The 21,861-nt window shown below is 48.0% G+C and overlaps 2 protein-coding genes across 2 annotated transcripts; both read left to right on the top strand.

The window, feature by feature from the left end:
* The first annotated feature begins 3,582 nt into the window (after nt 1-3,582).
* LOC129784236 (transcription factor SOX-17-like) lies at nt 3,583-5,502 on the top strand. Its single transcript, XM_055800928.1, has 2 exons — nt 3,583-4,020; nt 4,215-5,502. Exons 1-2 carry the CDS (start codon nt 3,723-3,725, stop codon nt 5,138-5,140), a joined length of 1,224 nt encoding a protein of 407 aa, XP_055656903.1. The 5' UTR covers nt 3,583-3,722; the 3' UTR covers nt 5,141-5,502.
* Nucleotides 5,503-11,385: 5,883 nt separating this feature from the next.
* On the top strand, nt 11,386-16,270 carry LOC129784209 (transcription factor SOX-17-like). The gene is made up of 2 exons (XM_055800699.1): nt 11,386-12,522; nt 12,716-16,270. Exons 1-2 carry the CDS (start codon nt 11,976-11,978, stop codon nt 13,636-13,638), a joined length of 1,470 nt encoding a protein of 489 aa, XP_055656674.1. The 5' UTR covers nt 11,386-11,975; the 3' UTR covers nt 13,639-16,270.
* The last annotated feature ends 5,591 nt before the right edge of the window (nt 16,271-21,861 follow it).

The following is a 21,861-nucleotide window of genomic DNA, read 5'->3' as shown; positions in this document are numbered from 1 at the left end:
TACCTCGGAGTGGGAGTCGCGCACGTCCCGCTGCCCTCGCCGGAAGCCCTTCAGCCCTAAAATGCGGGGACGGCGTTGCTTAACACCCCAAAGCAGCCGCGCACCCATGTAGGCAGCTTGTTGTGCGGGACCGTACTGTTACCCCAGTCTATTGTCTGTCCCCCGCGGCTGCCCAGCCCAGGGCGATGTTCCCGCTGAAGCGCTCCGCTCTGGGTGCTGCGTGCAGTTACGAGCAGCAAGCTTTTGCGGGTTTAGCTGTTTGTGCGGTTTGCTAGAAAGTAATTCGCAGATTAAACTGACGCAAGCGAAGCAGTAACTTTTTAACCGTTGGGGACTATCACTTGGCTGTAAAACACGTCACGCTGTTTCAATAGTTAAGAGATTCTGAAAGGGACATTTTTCATTTTTTGGTTTTTGATTTTTTCCATTCAATAGTGGGTCACTCCTGACCAGAGCCCCTGCTATCCACTCACTTTCCTAACGCAGAGTCACGAAAAGTCTTTATTGGGGGAGATTTCTTGCACTACACAGCATTGTCTGGCTGGGCTGCTTTCATTTAGTGATTTTGAACTGCTTTAAAGAGGCAAAGTGTGTTGCCTTTAAATACACGTTAAAAAAAGGCTCTTGTCTTGAGAAACTGCTCGATTTGCAGGAAACTCTCCGGATGTTTGCTGCTTTTCATGTGGCATTTGTGGTCGGCTCTGATAACGCTGGGAGCACCACTTCCAACACCGCATTCTGTAATGGACCTGAAATAGAAACACATCTCTTGCCGGAGGATCCCCGCTCCGCGCCCCCGCGCTGTGTACGGCGGGTTTAAAAGGTCAATAAATCAGAAGGATGAACTCTGGGCGGCATTGTTAGGTTGGGAAAGTTAACGAATGACCCCAGGAGTCGTGCGACCAAGAAGGTTTCAGGAGCGTCAGAAGAAGCTCTTTACTAAACGCTTCAGGGAAGTGAGGTACAAGCAGAGAGCACAACTTGAGTGAGAATCAATGCTGTGCGGTGGGTTTAAAAGTTACAATTTAAAAATACCTAAACAGTCAAAATAGAAAGAGAGAAAAGAGGTGAGATAATCTATTTATGACGCCGGGGCACTGGAAGGGTCACAAACTGCCAACATTTTCTGTACAAACCAGGGAGCTTTTACTTTCTCGGCTTAGATTCAAAACACACCTTTCTTTCTTTGATCCTAGATCAATGAGGTGTAGAAACAGCTTGCACAAATCTCCCAAACAAAGTTAGCTGCAGTTTGCTTGGTTTATTACCTCATGTTCATTATATAGAAAACCATTTTCTTCTCTGCTGGAAGTGACAGCCACAAAATTGCTGTAAAGCATATTTGTAAGCAGGCTCTCTACTCGCTGAACTTTTTCAGGGCAAGATCTTGCAGGATGTGTTCCCTTGGCTCACGAAAATGTTTCTGCTAAATAGACTAGAAGGGACGGTTTGGCATTTTATCAAGATCAGCTCGTAAAACAGGTAATTCTGTCTTCTATGCATTAAACTCCGAGGCGGTCAGTTTTGACCGAGTCAGTAATACGGAGTGAGCTGTAACTGATCTGAAAGTCAAAACGGACTGCCTTCGTTAGGGCAGCGCATTGTTGCCTTCTTGGGTTTTGTTTTGCTTGGAAATCATCTTGCTTTCCCCTCTCAGACGATTATTCTGTTCTCTGCAGGGAAAGATACACACATTTTCCTCCTGCTTGAGTTAGCTTCAGACACGATTCGGATTCTGTTTAATTCAGAATTTTCTCTGGGTACCGGCCATGCTTCTGTGCGTGACCTGTCCTGGGGCAGCTGGCCTAGGATTAAGGGCTCTGGCTCCTAGCACGTCAGGCTGGGAAATGTCACAACCTCAGCCATAAAACTGAAGTCACCGGCACACCAGCTTTAAAAAGGTAAAAAACTTACGCCCTAAGGTAGTGTCCCAAAGGCGTCGAACTAAAAACGATTAGAAAAGCACTTAATTCCTAACGATGGTCGGCTTTGCAAGAGGAAAATGGCCCCATGAACTTCTTTTACAATCAATTTTAAATGCATTATACTTTTGCAAGAACGGTGTTACTATATACTAGTATGAGATCAATTTACACATATATATGTGTAGGGACATTGTTTTCGTCTCTGTTGCTTTTTACAGCACCTGATATAAGGAAGAAAAGCAGACCTGTTTGACCCTCGTGCTGGACTAGAGCGTGTGTTTGAAGGGCAGGGGGGAGCAGGGGGGGCGGGACGACACGACACACCAAAACCTTCTCTTTGCTTAGTTTTAGGCAGAGAGTAGTCTTTTGGCAATGGTTTCGACTCCTCGCAACAGGAGTAAATACAGGGTACCAAGGCGGGAAATAAATCTCTTGCTTATAATCTCTAACAAACAGAAAGCATGAATGCAGAAGTGCCTCGAGAATTGTCCTCCCCGGTGTTAGTCTCGGGCAGCTGCCGCTCGCCACTGCGTTTTTCTTTTTAGAGTATCTACTGACCGTCAGGTGTAAAGGACTGGGTTTTGTGTTGCACGAAACAGGAAATTCATGTTAGAATAAGTTAATGGTGAAGCCCGCGCTTCATTCATTTAATTTCAGCGAGAATTCTTACGATATTGGTTTATTTGATCGAGGTAGCTACCCAAACAGAGGTGTCCTTAACTAAATAAACGTCTTTGATCTTCAGTTTAAAGCTCAGCGGTTTCTCAAATAAGCATTAAATACCACCACGTAACAATGCAAATATTAATCAGAGTGCCCGTGAAAACGCCGTATTTTGCGTTAGTTTGTATGCCAAAGAAGAACATACATGGTAGCGAGATAGAATTTGTGTTTATTCTGAAGTGACGGATTTTTTACCAATATATGTTTGTATCTACAGTTTATTTATGCGGGCAAATCAGAGAATGCCTGAACAAGGCAATGTGACACACAGTACCTACTGCAAAGCTCAACTAATAAGTCAACCTATTAAACATACACTAAATTTGTGCGCTTTTGGCAGGTAATGAATAACTTTATAACGAAGTATGAAAAAGTGTGAAAGGATGTATTTCATAGGCTTTCCTGTGGATTCAGTATCCTACTGCCCCACGTAGTTTATGTCTTTCATGGGCTTACGAGATACAATATGCTAAGGTAGCACTACAAGGTGTGAATCAAGTGCGAGATACTGATGATGACTTGGCTTATTCTTCCCAAGTTACTTTCCAAGTCTGCCTACAAAAGAAGCCCCTTGTGTCTCTCCGGCTGTTGCGGGACATCTAGGTACGGTTCCACATACTCTGCCCCTTTCCCCGCTTTTGTGTCTCCTCTAGCCAGGGTTGTCCGTTTCTGGCTGGCCCGGTGACGGCAGGGTGTTTGCCTGAGGACAGCCCGGTAGCACATCGCCTCGGTGGGCCGGTCTCTGCTGCCATTGCGGGGGAGCGGCTAAATCCGAGGGCCTCTTAGAAATGCACTACCGGTTCTCCCCAACGACGGCCGCGGTCCCACGGGGGCAGCGCTGCCCGCGCCGAGGCCCCACGGCCTGCTCAGGTGCCGGACCGTGCCACGCCGGGAGGAGCCCCGGGGGCCGCCCCGCGCCGCAGCGGGAGCCACCGGCACCGTCCCGCGGCGCTCCCGCCCCCGCGGCCCCATTGGCCGCGCCGCAGCTCAAATAGGGCCGGGCAGCGGCGGCCGCCAGCAGCGAGCGGGGCCCGAGCGCCGAGCCCGTCCGCGGCCCCGCCGGAGCGTCCCGACATGAGCAGCCCCGATGCGGGCTACGCCAGCAGCGACGACCAGGCGCAGGGGCGGTGCTCGCTGCCCATCATGATGCCGGCCATGGGCCCCTGCCCCTGGGCAGAGTCGCTGAGCCCGCTGGGAGAGGCGAAGGCGAAGGGCGAGGCGGCGCCGTCGGGGGCGGCGGGCGGCCGCAGCAAGAGCGAGGCGCGGATCCGGCGGCCCATGAACGCGTTCATGGTGTGGGCGAAGGACGAGCGCAAGCGGCTGGCGCAGCAGAACCCGGACCTGCACAACGCCGAGCTCAGCAAGATGCTGGGTGAGCGCGGGGTGCGGGCGGGCGGTCCGCGGGCGGGCTGCGGGGACAGCCGGGGGCTGCGGGGAGGGCGGGCGGGCTGCGGGGACAGCCGGGGGCTGCGGGGACAGCCGGCGCTCCCGGCGGGCGGGGCGGCGGCGCTGCCGCTGTCGGGGCCCGGCGGTGGGCGGCCGGTCTGACGGTGCTCGTGGGCGCAGGTAAATCGTGGAAGGCGCTGTCGCTGGCGGAGAAGCGTCCGTTCGTGGAGGAGGCGGAGCGGCTGCGGGTGCAGCACATGCAGGACCACCCCAACTACAAGTACCGGCCGCGGCGGCGGAAGCAGGTGAAGCGCCTGAAGCGGGTGGAGAGCGGCTTCCTGCAGCACGGCCTGGTGGAGGCGGCGGCGCCCGGGCTGAGCAGCGAGGCCGGCGGCGGCGGCGGCGGCAGGATGTGCGTGGAGGGCCTGGGCCTGGCCTACGCCGAGCAGGGCTACGCGGCGGCGGGCGCGGGCCACTACCGAGACTGTCCGCCGCTGGGCGCCGCCTTCGACGGCTACAGCCTGCCGACGCCGGACCCGTCGCCGCTGGACGCGGCGGAGGGCGAGGCGCCCTTCTTCGCGGCGGGGCTGCAGGAGGAGTGCGCGCTGGTGCCCTACGGCTACGCGCCGCACCCGGCGGCCGAGTACCCGGCGGCGGCGGCCGAGAGCCCGGCGGGCGCGGCGCTGCGGCGGCACCTGCCGCCCGGCGAGGCGCTGGGCCCGAGCGGCTCGCTGCAGGGGCTGCTGGGCTGCCCGGCGCCGCTGCACGCCTACTACGGGCAGGCGTGCCAGCCGCCGGGCCCGGGGCGCGGCCCGCCGCCGCTGCTGCCGCTGCCGCCGGGGGCGGTGGGGCAGCCGTCGCCGCCGCCCGAAGCGGCGCCGTGCCGCGAGCAGCTGGAGCCGCTGCCGCCCGAGGAGCTACTGGGCGAGGTGGACCGCACCGAGTTCGAGCAGTACCTGCGCTTCGCCTGCAAGCCCGAGCTGGGGCTGCCCTTCGCCGGCCACGACGACGCCGGGCTACCGGCGCCCGAGGGCGCGGGGCCCGTCTCCTCGGCTGTGTCGGACGCCAGCACCGCTGTCTACTACTGCGGCTACCCCGACGTGTGAGGGACTCGCTCGGGGGCGCGCCACGGACTGCCAGGGGGGCGCCCGCACCCGCTCCTATTTATGTAATTTATTTGAATCTTGAGAACTGACAGGGTATCCGTGACCTGCTCGAGGTTTAAAAGGCGACGCGCCTTTTCGCTGTCCAGGTGGTGCAGGTCTTGCCATCGCTGTCCGACAGTGACATGTAAAACTGTCCCTGCTGTGGAGTCGTGATACTAGTTACACAGTGGAATACAATTTCTGAGATCTTGTTAGAGATCCCTATGCTTTTGTAATGTTGTACAGGGTGCTGGTTTTTATATGTTGGATTTGTACAGAATAATTTTGCACTTTTACAAATAAAGGGAAAATAATAAAACTGGTCGCTGATATCTCCTTGAAGAGATGTTATCGTCGTTTGGAATCGATTATTACTGATTTTTAAACTACTTTTAGTTATGTCCGTTGCACTAAGAATTAGGTTCCATCACCCTTTCTGTAAACAGTCGTCTTCTGTCTCTCTTTCTCAAATTATAAACAAAACTTGAAGTTTTCTTAAAAAAAATAATAATTAAACGTTATTGATAGTTTCTTAGACGGTTGTTTAATACGACTGAATTAAAAGACAAAACGATAAGGGGGCGGCCTGTTTTATGTTTGAGGTGAAAAAGAACTGTAAAGCTCTTTACCGAAGTAAGGTTTGAGTCTGTTTTAATGTAATCGTGGATGCGCTGGATGCCATTAAGAAATAGCGCCTTGCTGTAATGGGCGGATAAGCGCTAGTTAAAGCATCTCCCCGGAGAAAATGTCTTCCGTGTCCCCGTAGCTGCTCTTGCTGTGCCGGGCAGGGGCGGGCGGTGGGGGTTATCAATCGCCGCTGCGGAGAACGAGAGCAGTAAATCAGGGTTCAAAGGAGGTGAAAAAAATCGACACGAGCCTCTAGAGGGGCGACGGGGGGCGGCCAGGAGCAGCCCGCTCGGGTACTCAACCACGGCGGCACCTTTAACCGGACGTCACAGAATTACCATTCACTTTCCTACATAAAGTCCTTATGCTACGTTATCGTGACTATAGCTAGAAATATCCTTGTGATTGAGAAATACGCACCCTGCAGTTCAACTTCCGTGGAAAAAAGGCGTTTTCATTTAGATGTTAGGACTGAGTATAGCTGTGGGGTGGGACTGATAAATTCATTATGTTTATTACTTAAATTGGGGGGAGAGAGTAACTGTCATCAGGGTCGTTTGCTTCCTAAGATAAAGCTGTCGAACTGAACCCTGGGGAGGAGGGGGCCGGGGCCCAAGTGGCAGACTTGCCCACTGAATAATCTGTCTTCCATGAGGACGGGAAATTAAATTGGGTGCATTTTCAAATTACATTTAAAGAAGCTTATGTTTGTACTGGTGAAAGATAAAATAGTGTACACAGACCCGGATGTAAACTGTCTCTGTCGGTAAGTGCCGAGCATAGCCTCGCTGGCAAAACTTGACCAGGTAATTGCATGCGATTAGTGAGCCTGGTATTAAAATGCGTTCAAACCCTTAGTATTCTGTAAAATACTCTACCCTCTAGTTTCTTAATCTTCCCATTTTCTTTTCAAGCAGTCTTCAGTTCTCACAGGTATAACTAAAATACACCACCACCACCCCCCACCACTCTCTTCACTTCTCCTCCACGTGTACACGAGAAAAATGATGTATTCCTGCATTAAGTGGTACCTCAAGAAAAGAACGTTAGGTATGTTCTTGGTACTTTAACCTGGAAAAATTTATTACGTGTTCCTAAGCATAGATAGGTAAACCCAGTAAAGAAATATGCATGAGAAGTGATGGGTTCGTATTGGTTGAATTTTCCTTTATTGTATGATTTCAGCCTACAGGACTAAATTAAATTTGTTTTGCCCATTTTGGGTACGTGCACGGCTTTCTGGAGGAAAATCACTTCGGTTAGTTTTGGAGATAAATCATTATTATGCTTTTAGTAAGTTTGGTCACTGTTTCTTCTCATTTTTCATTTAGGTGTAGGTTTTGCCCACCTCCTCTCTCCTTCACCTGAACTTTGCAGACAGCTGAAAGCTGAAGCGAACTTGAAACTGTAAGTGGGCTTATGACGAAGGTTGAAAGCCTTCTACTGATTTTTTTATAATAATACCGGAAGTGATTGACAATCAATTGTGTTAAATAAATATACAGGTTTTGGAAAGAGGGTTGGCCAGCGTAGCAGTCCTGGCTGCCAACAGTGTGTGGTGATGATGTATAGGCAGATCTTACAATAACCCTTTGCACAGAGCTTTTGCAGACTCAAATCTAAGGAGCATTATTTCTCTGTGTGTATCCAGATGTGCAGCTTTCTCCCCACCCCTTCCTGTGAGAAGAACTGTCTGAACCTTCTTCAACGTGTCTTAAAATGTGGCAGGTTTATGCACTGCCAATATACTTGGAGCAAATTCTTAGGAAGCTCCGTTCAAGCCCTATTTTCCATAGGGAGTGTCTCGATTTTGCGATTCTAAATGACACACACCCAAAACTGTCCTGTAGCCCTTCTGAAAACCTTAAACCTTCCTCACGACCCATGAGTGCCTATGACAATCGGATATTGAAAGAAGGACGCCAAAGTGATCCATTATCTTCCACAAGTGTTTTCCATGACACGGTTCTGGCGGGCGGGCGGTGGAAGCGGTTGTTGCCCGCCTCGGGTGCCTGCTGGCCGCTTCATTCTGCCGTACCCTTCACCAGAGTCGGAGTTTGCCACTGCCACCCGGTTCCCAGCACTGCAGCCAGGGCAATTTGCTTCCTGGAAACAGCAGCTACTCTTCTTTTAGGGGTTCTGGTTTACACAGAAGAGTAAACCAGAAAGACGGGGTGACATCTTTAAACGCCTCTCTAAATCTTGCCAGAACAGCCGCTCTTCAGTTAAATAGCGGCATTCTCAGAGCAATGCCTTCAGGCCCCTTCCCGCAGGGGCGGTGAATGCTCTGTGCGACTCACGCAGGCCCCTTATGCCCCAAAGTTATTAAGCACTTCTTCTTCTGTCCTTCTCTTACCCATTCGCCGTGTTTCAAGAGGCCCCTAGTCGGATCTCAGGTTTTTCCTAACACGACCAAGCTCCTTATGTGGGTGTCGCACTGCAATCAGAGTCTATTTTTCATTTGGTGTTGTGTGTATGCGTGCGTGCCCTCTCTTCCTAAGTGTATCGCTAGAAAAAGTAAGCAGGCCTAACCCGAAAGAAAGAGATTTCAGACAAAGGTGATGAATTAAAACCATCGCAAGGTTCGTCTATACAAGGCAAGTGGCAGGGAGAAGTCAGGAGGGGAGAATAAAAACACACCCGTTAATGGAGAACAGCTAGGACTGGAAGTGTCAGGAAGCAGTAGTTTTGTTCTCTGAAAAAACAACATTAACTTTGCAGATTTCTGTCCGTTTCTGGTAGCTGTATGCTTTTCAAACTAGAAAGAGTAATCTGTAGATGTTAGCAGCAATACTGCTGCAGAAGTTCTCCTCGTGAACAAGTTCTATTCATTTACGTGGCAACTGCACTCGTTTTGGAATAAATACCTCCTCCCGTCTCCCCCGCTGTTTATATTGCCTGTGAAGGACAACAAAAAATCGTGCTTTGAGCATGCCCACTCCGGAAGGTGTCTTGAAAACTACATCCAGCCCCCCCAGGAGTGGGTCACGGCACCGGCTCAAACACCACCGGGGCATCTAGTGCCGGGGACAGCGGCGGGTCGTCAGCAACTTTGTGACAAGCCTAAATGAAAGCAGCACGGTACCGAGGCAGCTGGTGGGGCCGGAGGGGGCTGCGTAGGGCCTCCGGTTGCCATAACCGATGGGTTATCGCCCTGCCCCCCCTCCCCGCCCCCTGTGGCTCTGCCTGCAGCCCGTGGTGAGAGCCGGCTGCGCGGCCGGGGTCTCATCGCGGTGGGTCTCCCGCAGTCCTCAGGGCTTCGCCTTCCTGTGAATACGGTTGCAGTTGCCCAGAGACTCAAATGGGACAGAAAAGCAGCGCAAATGTCTCCTCACGTTCTTAATCTTCACTTAGCTATTAGAGCTCGTCAGGGCCGGACAGTGGCTGACCGTCTCTGTATTGCTGCACCGAGTAACGTGTGTTACCGACGGGACTGTGAAATCCAGTACTTACCTACCCACGTTTGCTTAACGTTAAATAGGCAATTAATGTGTTGACTAATTAAATGCATGCAAGATCAGAGCTTAATCGCCCTGCTTCCCGTCTACAAAAAGAAAATTTATTTCACCTGTATGTTTGAATAGAGCCTCTTAAATACGGCAGCTGTTGCTGCATCTAATGCGGTGTGCTGCTCAGTCAAGGCTTCTCACAGACAACTACTTTATGATACTTTAAATGTATTTATTTTATCCTAAACGATCTACTCAGGAGGTCCGTGGCATAAATAAATTTCAAGGAAGATGTGAATACTATCCCACAGCAAAGCAAATGCTATGTAATTCTCCTTGTTCCTGTTGCTAGCTGAGGAGCTGTTGACTCCTCTTTAGTTTGAATGCTGCTGAATCTGTCCTTGGTTTTATTTACTAGGCTGAACCCCTCCCCCCCCCCCCCCCCAAAGCCCACACCTTCTGTAGAAAAAAAGAAAAGAAAATTATTGTCATCAGGAATAACCAATTTCTATGCTGTAAACGGACAGGTTACGAACGCGTTGGCACTTGTGTGGGAAAGGGTAAGTTAGTTGTTTCCTCTGCCTGCTTTGAGGGGTGCAGAGTCGCCCGGATCCTGCTGCTGTCGACACTAACTGATGGTCTGTTCTCAGTCCAGACTGCAATGTCCCATAGGCGCTTGTGGCGTCCCAAGGCTGAGGAGTGGGTGGAGTTACATGCTTATATTATTTCTGAAACTTGTTTCAAAGCCACCCTTTTTTGAGGAGTGATTTAGTTACTGCCTCTCCCAATGTCCTTTCTTTATGCTGCTGAATCTATTTTTGGCGCTCGGAAATCATTCGTACTCGGGAGAGCTGCTGATGGCGATGAGCATCAGTAGAGCCGCTTTATGGGACTAGCCCTATAAGCTCATGCTGTCAGGTTTTTACGTGTTGTAAATGAATTGCGTGATGCAATTCACATCGCTGCGTGACGCAGCTTGCCGGACGGTGCTTTGAGCCGGTCAGCTACGATTTGACACCACTGACCCATTTCGCATCTGCCTAAGAAAACCTGCAGCATGCCCGGGGAGATTGCATGTCTCCTGCCCAAATACTCGGCACCCATCTCTCTAGCATCGTCCGGACAGTGACAGCGGGCGCCGGTTCCCGGGTTAACCGGGCTGGTCCGGGAGGTGGAGGATCCACGGGGCGACCCGCCGCCGTCAGCCCTCGCCCGGCAGCCTCCGGGCGACAAAGCCCCGCGGTGGCTTCTGTCCTGCTGCCAGACAACACGAACGGGGCGTGCACTATCGGGCACGAAGGACTGAAGTGAGAGGACGGGGCCGCCGGGCAGGCGGCCGAGAAGGGCAGCGATGCGGCTCCAGGCTCGAAGACAGCCCACTGAAAGCAATGCGGAATTTTAAGACAGGTCCTGTCCGCCCCGCCACTGTCCTTGAAGATGTAAATTTTTTCCCCTGAAAATCGACGTCCAGTTACAGCAGGGAACGGGGCAGCTGCCTATTCTTATAATGGGGAAATGCAAAATATGTATCTAAGGAATACAAGTGGTTGTTTTTTTGTTTTCTGTGTGTGTGTGTGTGTGTGTGTGTGTGTTAAAAACTAGAGCGGAGACGGTATAGTTGAAGGGCTTTAAATATAAATATATTCGGCTAATTTCTGTCCAAACGGATTTCTGTAAAACTTAGGTTGACATCATTATCACTAAATGGCCGCTTGATGATTTCTCGAGTATGTATTCCGCCCTCCAACCCTTTCCCAGCCTGCGGGCATTAATACTCGCTTTCCCGGGTTCCACACTCCAGGGGGAAGATGAAGGATTAAAACACCTCGGGTCAGTGCTGCTCTTTGTTAAGAACAAACAAAAATTATTTAGTCTCGACTTCAAGCGAAGCACGAACACAGAGGTACCGGGCCAAAAAATGCGCGACGCCTTAAGTAATTCCGGTCGCGGGGGAGAAGACAGGGTGTTCCCCGAGGGCAGCGGGGAGCGCGGTCCGCCCCGTGCCGCCGCACGCCGGCCGAAGAGCCTGACACGGCAAAGCGCGCTTTACTGGAGGGAAAACAGGTATTCTCCTTAACGGCCGGCAAGCTAAATTAACGAGGGTACCATTTATTCAGTATTTTTTTCCCCTGTGAACTGCATACCCTCTTTATTTATGTAAGAAGCTGTAATTTCACTCATAAAGGCACGGATGCTTTCAGTTATGCTGCGTAAAAAATATGGTCCCACAAAGACGCTCCAGATCACGGCCAGGTTGCAGATCGCTCGGCTGCTCTTTTATGGGCAAACTTTCTCTGAGTTCATCCTGTATGAAATACGGAGCTAATAAAATATCCTTCCGAGGTACGCAATGGAAATAGGGTTATTGATACGACTGAAAATACGATCAAATACTTGAAAGGTTACAATGGAAGAATGATTGCAGCTGAGAATATCCCATTTATCAGGAAGACGCTCACAAAGATGGCAGTCGGCAGCATTAAAAATAAGTCGCAAAACCACCCCCAAAAGACCCTCTTAGGAAAAACAAACAGTATTGCCTTTACAGCCTTTACAAATATTGCGATGAACGGCTCAGTTTTGAACACGCGGTGATTTAATGAAACCACCTTGCCAAGGAGGCAAAGCGCAGAGGGGGAAAGGCCAGAGAGCATCCCGCGGGGCAGCGACAGCGACAGCCGGATGGGAAGCGCTCTCTGCTGCCGCGTCTGGGAGCGCGGATGCACCGAAGCATCCCCGCGCCGTCACCATGGGGCGGCTGGTTGCGGGGGCAAGGACCCGCACCAGGAGGAGCCCCGGGGGCCGCCCCGCGCCGCAGCGGGAGCCACCGGCACCGTCCCGCGGCGCTCCCGCCCCCGCGGCCCCATTGGCCGCGCCGCAGCTCAAATAGGGCCGGGCAGCGGCGGCCGCCAGCAGCGAGCGGGGCCCGAGCGCCGAGCCCGTCCGCGGCCCCGCCGGAGCGTCCCGACATGAGCAGCCCCGATGCGGGCTACGCCAGCAGCGACGACCAGGCGCAGGGGCGGTGCTCGCTGCCCATCATGATGCCGGCCATGGGCCCCTGCCCCTGGGCAGAGTCGCTGAGCCCGCTGGGAGAGGCGAAGGCGAAGGGCGAGGCGGCGCCGTCGGGGGCGGCGGGCGGCCGCAGCAAGAGCGAGGCGCGGATCCGGCGGCCCATGAACGCGTTCATGGTGTGGGCGAAGGACGAGCGCAAGCGGCTGGCGCAGCAGAACCCGGACCTGCACAACGCCGAGCTCAGCAAGATGCTGGGTGAGCGCGGGGTGCGGGCGGGCGGTCCGCGGGCGGGCTGCGGGGACAGCCGGGGGCTGCGGGGAGGGCGGGCGGGCTGCGGGGACAGCCGGGGGCTGCGGGGACAGCCGGCGCTCCCGCGGGCGGGGCGGCGGCGCTGCCGCTGTCGGGGCCCGGCGGTGGGCGGCCGGTCTGACGGTGCTCGTGGGCGCAGGTAAATCGTGGAAGGCGCTGTCGCTGGCGGAGAAGCGTCCGTTCGTGGAGGAGGCGGAGCGGCTGCGGGTGCAGCACATGCAGGACCACCCCAACTACAAGTACCGGCCGCGGCGGCGGAAGCAGGTGAAGCGCCTGAAGCGGGTGGAGAGCGGCTTCCTGCAGCACGGCCTGGTGGAGGCGGCGGCGCCCGGGCTGAGCAGCGAGGCCGGCGGCGGCGGCGGCAGGATGTGCGTGGAGGGCCTGGGCCTGGCCTACGCCGAGCAGGGCTACGCGGCGGCGGGCGCGGGCCACTACCGAGACTGTCCGCCGCTGGGCGCCGCCTTCGACGGCTACAGCCTGCCGACGCCGGACCCGTCGCCGCTGGACGCGGCGGAGGGCGAGGCGCCCTTCTTCGCGGCGGGGCTGCAGGAGGAGTGCGCGCTGGTGCCCTACGGCTACGCGCCGCACCCGGCGGCCGAGTACCCGGCGGCGGCGGCCGAGAGCCCGGCGGGCGCGGCGCTGCGGCGGCACCTGCCGCCCGGCGAGGCGCTGGGCCCGAGCGGCTCGCTGCAGGGGCTGCTGGGCTGCCCGGCGCCGCTGCACGCCTACTACGGGCAGGCGTGCCAGCCGCCGGGCCCGGGGCGCGGCCCGCCGCCGCTGCTGCCCCTGCCGCCGGGGGCGGTGGGGCAGCCGTCGCCGCCGCCCGAAGCGGCGCCGTGCCGCGAGCAGCTGGAGCCGCTGCCGCCCGAGGAGCTACTGGGCGAGGTGGACCGCACCGAGTTCGAGCAGTACCTGCGCTTCGCCTGCAAGCCCGAGCTGGGGCTGCCCTTCGCCGGCCACGACGACGCCGGGCTACCGGCGCCCGAGGGCGCGGGGCCCGTCTCCTCGGCCGTGTCGGACGCCAGCACCGCTGTCTACTACTGCGGCTACCCCGACGTGTGAGGGACTCGCTCGGGGGCGCGCCACGGACTGCCAGGGGGGCGCCCGCACCCGCTCCTATTTATGTAATTTATTTTAATATTCTCGGGGGAGTTTCGTAAACCCCGTTTTGTCGCAAATAGCTACTGTCGTGCAGATTAAAAGCATGGTTCAAACTGGTTGTCGACTGGTGTGCCGGCATGTTTACATCTTTTTACCTCTGTGCTCAAAATTATCGTTACTTTTGCAACATCAGCACCGTTAATTCTTTGCCCAGAATAAGTTTTAGTAGCGGTTCTAAACTATATTTCTTTTTTCTTTTTTTTTTTTTTTGTACTTGAGGAGGAAAATAAATTTATGTCCAGCTCTTTCTGTCATTCGTCTTATCCATGTGGCCCTTTAGGGACATTGGTCTAAAGTTACATCAGTCATGCCCTGAGGTGGAGTAAAGTGAATGCAGATGCTGTGTGCCACTGTCTTTCACCATGACAATGGCTCTAGAAAGGTCTCCAGGACCAAAGAAGTTAGTTCCCAGGTGTGGCTGTTTTCTTGTTACACAGCTGCATGGCTAGACCTGTGCTGTTGTCTGTCTCCGTGGTGTAAAGAACATGACTGTATTTAACTCTGTTTTGTCTTTTGTGGTGTTTTTTTTTTTTTTCCCCCTGGTCTGTAGGTGCCAACTGGATTTTGCATTTGTCATTAACACTTTGGGGAAAAACCTTCCTGAAACTATAGTCTCTATAGGTAAGTTTGATATACAACTTCTAAAGTTTACTTGGAAGCCTATTGGATTTGGATACTTGTAGATGTGAAGGTGATTTTGCTTTACATAACAATTCCTGTTTGAAAAATTGATTCACAAATAGCATCAGTACTGTATTTACAAATTGTTTTCCTTTCTGCTGCCTATCTTCAAGTAGGTTTATGCCATTTAGTGTCATGGGATTTAGGCTTATATTAGTAAGGAGAAAAACCAGTGCAGCCCAAATTCTCATCTCAGTTGCTCTCAATCAACTGTTAGTATCAATTATCCATTGAAACAGGAGGGTCTTTGTAGCATGGTCTGCTCTGACACTTCTGCCAGTGCAAGAGTACAACTACATCTCATTCTCATTCTAATGTTCTCAGGTAAGCATAAAGCTAACAACACTTCTGATGCTTGTCTTCCATTTGGAAGAGTCTGGCTGGGGTCAACCTATGATAATTGTAGCAGAGAATTTCAAATATTTTAATTTTCAAATTCAGAAGTGATATAACAAATATTTTTAGGTAAGTGTACTTTATACTGCACTAAATTAGACTGAGTTGTGGATGAAGAAATCCTGCAAAAATTCCATTTGTGCAATCTATGCTTGTTTCATAAAAATCATATGATAAATAACCATTTTTTGAACACTTGTTATGTACACAGAGCCAGCTGCATTATTTTCAAACAAATCTAGTAGAAACATACTTGAGCAGATAATGTTTTATTTATTAATTCAGAAAGTGTAACTTAATTTAGGTTGGAAGAAACCCTGATTATGTCCACTGACTTCACTGACATTTTTAACTGCATGAAGTGTAATATTGGAAAAGTTCACTTGAAATTGTGGTTGCCTCATTGTTGTAATATCTTTTTTTCCCTCAGCTTTACAATAAGGAAGTGTGAAGGCCGGTGTCAAGTTTCTAATATTAGGGGTCAGGTACAAGGTGGGAAACAAGACTGTTTGTATGTCAACATCTTAAGAACATTCTTGACATAAGGCATTCTTATGTCAAGTATGATATATTTGTCTGGCAAGAAACATTGAGCATGTTATAATTAACAACAGAGAAAACTCTGTATTTGAACAGGTTGGATTAGTCCACTTGTGGCTCCCAGATGACCAGTCCTAGTGATGACCATTGTGGAGTCATACTCCTTCAATTACATCCTGCTAAAACAATAGGAGGTGCTCTTCCTCATGATGCTGCACAAATATCGTGGTTCTGAAAAACCCAAAAGAATAGCAAAGACAAACATCAGAGAATTACACTATGAACAGATGTTTAAGTATATTGAAATAAAATTTCTGTTTGTGTAGCTTTTTTTTCTTATCAATATGTTACAGATGTCCTAAGGCTCATTTTTTTTTCTATACTACAATAGTATTACAACCACAGTACCTGGTGGAATTATGTTATAAAATGTAATGTCCTCTGGTAAAAGAAAAGTAAGGAGGGAAAGTAAGCTTAATTTAGGAAATCCTAAAGTAAGGTAAAATGAAGAACTTCCAGAATTAAGGTTATTAGTGCAGCTCTAATTAATCTTTAGTAATGTTATGATACAAGCATTAATTGTAAATGATAAACAAATTTTCTATGCAACCCCAACTCAGTCAATATGTATCTTGCACAGAAATGATACGTGAGGATTGAAACCAACGTGTTCCATAATTATAGTACTTACAGCACTCTCTCCTTCCCAAGTTGAATTCCTTTTGTTTTCTGTTGCAGTTATGAGAGCTCACTGCTTCTGCACATCATCCCAAACTGATTGCTTGGTGAAATGAGAGAGACCGGTGCAATGCAATCAACCTCAAAGGAAATCTGTTATTACGTAGCACTTTGACTGTAGTATTTACAGGATGCAGCTCTCCAAAGTATCATTAAATTGCCTTAACGTTGAAGTGACCATTTTTATGCCTCTTGGCGATTGCTTCTTTGTTTGCTGTCTGTCTTCTAATACTGATTTCTTCCTAAAACTTGGTCCATCATCTGCATGAAATGAAGCAGCAGCTGAGGAATGCCTCATCAAATAACAGCATTTATCCTCTCCTGCTATATGAGCCTGCATTTTGACCTGCCACAAGGTGAAGATTGAGGAATAAACATTGTCAGTGTTTTTTTTTTTTTTTTTTTTTTTGAGATAATAGTGCAGGACAACAAAATGATGCTGGGGCTGTAGAATAATTGGTTCAGTTCCCATTTCTGGAATGACTACGGTTCCTTTGCCTCCATCTTTTCTGTACATTCTGTTCCTTTTCCTTCTGTTGTACTCTTTGCGTAGTTTATGTTCCTTTTGTTGCTCACATCAGCATTTTCCCTTTTCCATAACAGCCTAAACACTCCTGCCTCATTTGTATATCCTCTTCCCATTCTCAAAACACCAAGCTTTTCCTTTTTGTCTGAAATCTACCCATATTCTGTCCCTTTTCTTAACTGCTTGGCTTCTTTTTTTTTAAACCCTTTTTTTTTCCTGTTCATGGTTCTCTACTCTATCCTCACCCCTGCTCCTCAGTACCTCCTGATTCTGTTGCTATCCCAGCTGTGCCCTCTTTCCTACCTCACTGCAACCCTGTATCTTTCCTCTTCTTTTCTCTCTCCTTTTACTGCTGGTGTCTGTTGTTAGCCCATGAGGTAGCTCCATCTTTACAAGCTGTTTCTCCTTCTTGCTTCACATTCCATGGTCCAGTGCTCCCCATCGTGCTTTTTAGAGTTTATAGTTTCTATTTTAGAGTTTCAGTTGTAGAACTTGGGCAGCTCTTCATAGAAAACAATTGTAGTTACACCTCTGACACAGAGACAATGCCTATCCCAGGCTACATGTTAAAACTGTGCTGCTAAAGGGTCCCAGGGTTGATTTAATGTGGTTAAAAGAATATATTTTCAGAAATACCTGACCAGTTTTAGCTGGAACTTCTGTATTCTGCTAGACCCAGCTGTCTGGGATGAAAATTTGTGGTCCAAATGCATTGCTAAAGCTATAGAAAACTGACTTCATGGTTTTGAAATTGAAAGTCTGCGATTACTTTAGTTGGCAGCATCTGTACCATGTTCAACATCACCTGAGTGTAATCCTTAGGCATTTTGGTTATTTACCAGAGGTGTTCACTAACTTAGGAGCACGAATATAATTTAACTGCTGTACTGGTTCAAGCATAAGACAAATATTTTTCAAAAAATCCTAGATAGGGATAATCTAATTTCTCCTATATTCCCAGGCTATAGGAATACTTTCTCAATTTTGTGTAGGTTGGTTAACAGCTTCCCTTGTGTGCTCTGGGTACCAAGCTGGTTTGTGTGGCTGGGGCTTGCCTGTGCAGTGCCCATTTTGACACTGACACCAAAATGTGGGCAGTGTGGACTGAAGTAAGATTCATTCCTCTGATTTACTGTTTTGCTGAAGCTGCTGCATGAGCAGTTTATTGGCTGTTAAGTGTATGTGTCAATCTCTGGTGGTTCTGGCTGTCCTGATCAACTCAGGGCATGTTTCTGGAACTCTTAAAGGGACTGTGTTTTCTTCTCTCTTGATAAATCAGGGGTCATCATACATCCAAGTCTACCAGTACGGTAAGCTGGAAATCAGGGTGTGGATGCTCTTAAATATTTTAATCCTATATATCAAATAATTTAATTGTATTTTTTTACTTATTTTATTCCTTAAAGCTGTTCTACAGAGCCCACATTGCTTTAATTAGTTTCTATGTTAACATAGTGACAGTGATATTATTCCCTTTGCAGATTTTCTTAAAACAATTGATTTACTTATTGAAAATCTTAGTCTTTCTTAAATGAATATGGATTTTCAGACAAGGGAAATATATTAAGTATTTTAGCAACCAATACATTTCGGCTGTATGTGGAATGATTACTACATTAATGTAAATTGACACATAGATTTTAAATTCTGGGTTACAGAGTGCAGTATAGTGGAGAAGCCTAGGACAATTAGTGGAGCAAAACCAGTTTAACTATGGCAGCATAGTCCTAAATAATGGCTAAATTATACTTGTCAAGTAAATTATGAATAAGCACCTTGGCTTACCCAGTGGTTTAAAAATGTATTTAATTAAATGGGTACTTGATTGTGTAGAGACGGTGGATTTCTCACTGGGTGTCTTACCGTCCATGGAAGTTCTTGCAACTGAAAAATAGGTAGTACATTGTAGTACACTCTCATTATTTCTTTTATCTTTTGTATTTTTTTGAGATTAATTGTAGTTCTAAGGTGTCTTAGATTTAACTAAAGCATGAATATAACTTATATGTATCTCCACAAATTGAAAGTGCCACAGCTCTTGGAATATTAATGACATAAGTTTCAAACTTTGAGAAAAAGAAACTGAAACACCCAAAGGTTATGGTATATGTTGCCTGACACAGAAAAAACTGAAACACTAATTGTGGTCTCATAAGTCCTTTAGTACAAAGAATCTCAAAATGAAGAGCACCAGGAAAAACACAGAAAAATCTAATGCATATGTAGAAATGCCACTTGAGATATTAATAAATTTTAAACACTGATTGTTCTGAAACTTGATGCAATCTCCAGGAATTTCACAATTAAATATGTTTTAAGTTTCTGCTTCCAGCTGTTTTCAGGCTATTTCAGAACACTTGTTATAGCAATGTGTTTCACCTATAGTGAAACTGTAATAAGCACAGCAAAAATGTTCGAGCCAATGAGGCTCTTCTGTTATGGATGTCTCCCCTCATTAACTGCTTCATTTGTGTATCATAGCTGTAGTGTGATACAAAATAATTCCATGTACTTGACTGAAAAATGCTGAAGTAAGGTTTTAGAAACAAAGTTCTTCATTAAAAATCAGGTTTTATGATATAGTTGTTTAAAGTAGGATTCTAGCATCTTCTGCATTTTTAGTAAGCAGCATTTCAGAGGAGATAAATTTCCATCTTTTTCCTTATCAGAGAGAAAACTCGCTTCATGGAGTATTCTGTGGAGTTATCAGGGGAATATAGTTATTGTTCACATTGAGGGTGGCTGCTTCATTTACCCATAGAGAATGTATTTAGGTACCAGCAAGTCTTGGGTTCTTTCCAAGGCATTGTGGAATTACTTTACGGTGTGTGATTTACTTTAAAGCTGCTTGTTATTGCTATTTAGAAACAAAATTTATCCTGCACGCATCCTGTTTAAAACAAAAATTTGTCCCCTGTTGAACAAAGATAAAGAATATTAGAATATGTTTTTGTGGCTAAAGGTTGAGTTCAAATTAACTGGAAAGGTAAATCAGTATTTCTGAACTTGTGAACTTGATCGATAAAATACAAATTTGGTTTCAAATGCACAGATTAGTATTGCTTACTGGAGAACAGCTAAGGTATAGTCAGGTCACATAGTCTTTTTTTTTTTTTTTAATGCTTTGATTATTTTAATAAGAAGCCTCAGTTCTGTAAGTTATTCTGAGCTAGACTACATATATTTCCTTGATTATATGCATATTCTTTCAAGATGTCAAAGTATGATGATAATTTTGCTCATGTAAAATCAACAGTGAAAACAGTGGTTTCCATGAGCAAGGTGAAGCAGATTTTGTATCAGATGAATGCAGTGTGTATCCATTTTTCATACCTTTGAGCTGGATATGATGTATTGATGTAAAAATCTTGATTCACAATTTCCTGGGTTTGCTTTAAAAAGAGTTGATTTAACTCACCATTGATGTGGAATTGCAGGTTAAACCTGTAAAGTGCTATTTAATGCATAGAAAACTTGCTAGGATTTGTCAAGATAAGGGGCTATCACTTCTATTCTCAGCCAGAATTTCTTATGTTATTTCACTGCACATATTCTTGGAAAGCAGAATGAGAAACCCACATGCAAAGCTAAGGCAAAAAAGGGAAGATCTATTCTGCTATTCCTGAATAATTCAGGGCAATGTCTTGGAAAATAACCTGCTGTTTAATACCTACTCCTATATAGTCTGAAAATACCCACAGGAGATCCGAGAAGTAACAAGGCTGTTACTTTGTTGCTGTAGGTTGAAGTGCCTGAGAAAGACCTTCTACTCTTTGGCCTTTTCTTAGTGTCTTGCAAGGAGTCAGAGAGGCAGGTGTGTTGCATCCACATGAGAAGAGTCTGATTTCCAGTTCCAGCACCTGAAGCATTCTTTACTAACTTCCCAGCAAGTATAGCATCACCTATACTTCATGTCTTTAGTGTGGAGGGTAGCTGTCTCAGTCCAGATGGGTTCATGGTACTGAGTGGGTTGGTATATTTATGTAAGTAAACTTATGTAGTTACTTGTAGTCTGTTCAGTATAGTCTGTTCTGTAGTCATTTACAGTCTGTTCTAGTTGGGAGATGTAGAAAAATAGGCTGTCTTTCAAAACTCACAAAAATTTAATCCAGATGAATTTAATCTCGGGAAAAAGGATTTTCCTAACAGCCTGTCTCTTAGTGAAACATTTTCTTTAGAAATTTGAGAGCTTTGACAAGATGGAAAGTAAAAGACCTAAACAAAAGTTTACATCAAGAAGATCAAGGTCAGAGCACCGCTGCTAAAAGAGGAAAACACTCAGTTTGAAAATCCTGTGTCAGGGCTTTACCCTGAGTGACAAATATGAGGTTGTAGTTCCACAAACATTTTCTTGGTGACAAAACCAATACCCAGGTTCTGGTCTCAGTCCGGTTTTCCTCTGACACTAGTGTTTATGGAACTGTAGCTGGAGCAACTTGTCTGCTTTGAGCTTGTATCAGCCCTGGGAGCTTTGTTTGTGGCTCATGGTAGGCATGCAAGTACCTGACACTTCAGGTGGCACATGAGCGGTAGCTTTCAGCACATGAGTATTGACTAAATTCCCAGGGAAGCAGCTAAGTGCAGCTGAGGGTTTGGTCTATGCAGCACTTCCTTCTGGTTAAAAAAACCAGTACAGCGAGCCTGCAGCACCTTATTCCTTTTTCTAGAGTCAAAATTACTGTTATTAATTTGGCTTCATAGTTTGCTCATTTAAAAAATGTAGAGCAGAGTTCACAACTCATGCATTGCATTTTTTCATGACAAGGAAAAATCAAATATATGCAATGAAGCCTGAATAACTGCTTTCCCTCAAAAAGCTTCAGGCTGAGAACGTAGTTAGGTTGATATGAACAGCCATGCTGCCTGCCTTCAGGGGAAGTCTCGCCAGGAACATGACCACTAGATGGCTGAGAAAGTATAAATAACACTTGACAACAATTTGTGGTAGTATGATCTTAATTTTTATACTTCCTGAAAAAAAAAAACCCGCAATTTGTTGTATGTAATTTCTGTTTAGAATCAGAAAGCAAATAACTTGTATTTATAGAGAATTCTCTAGTTTTAGCAGAATTTGAAAAATACGCTGTGACAGACAACTGAAACTGTAGGGGTAAATTGGACATGAATGTTCTTGCATTCCTAACAGCAATGCTTCTGCCAGTCGGGATGAGCTATTTGGATTGGCTCAGTATATGTAAAGTAATTCAGAACGACTACGTACTGCTATCAAAGTATGCCCTCTT

Source organism: Falco peregrinus, chromosome 3 (genome assembly GCF_023634155.1).
Source record: "Falco peregrinus isolate bFalPer1 chromosome 3, bFalPer1.pri, whole genome shotgun sequence".
In the NCBI taxonomy this organism is placed as follows: Eukaryota; Metazoa; Chordata; class Aves; order Falconiformes; family Falconidae; genus Falco; species Falco peregrinus.
This window is presented reverse-complemented; position numbering and strand designations above follow the sequence as displayed.

Coding starts and splice junctions, on each gene's coding strand:
- LOC129784236 (XM_055800928.1), top strand. CDS start 3,723: ATGAGCAGCCCCGATGCGGGCTACGCCAGCAGCGACGACCAGGCGCAG. Junction 4,021..4,214: donor CGAGCTCAGCAAGATGCTGG/GTGAGCGCGGGG, acceptor TCGTGGGCGCAG/GTAAATCGTGGAAGGCGCTG.
- LOC129784209 (XM_055800699.1), top strand. CDS start 11,976: ATGCACCGAAGCATCCCCGCGCCGTCACCATGGGGCGGCTGGTTGCGG. Junction 12,523..12,715: donor CGAGCTCAGCAAGATGCTGG/GTGAGCGCGGGG, acceptor TCGTGGGCGCAG/GTAAATCGTGGAAGGCGCTG.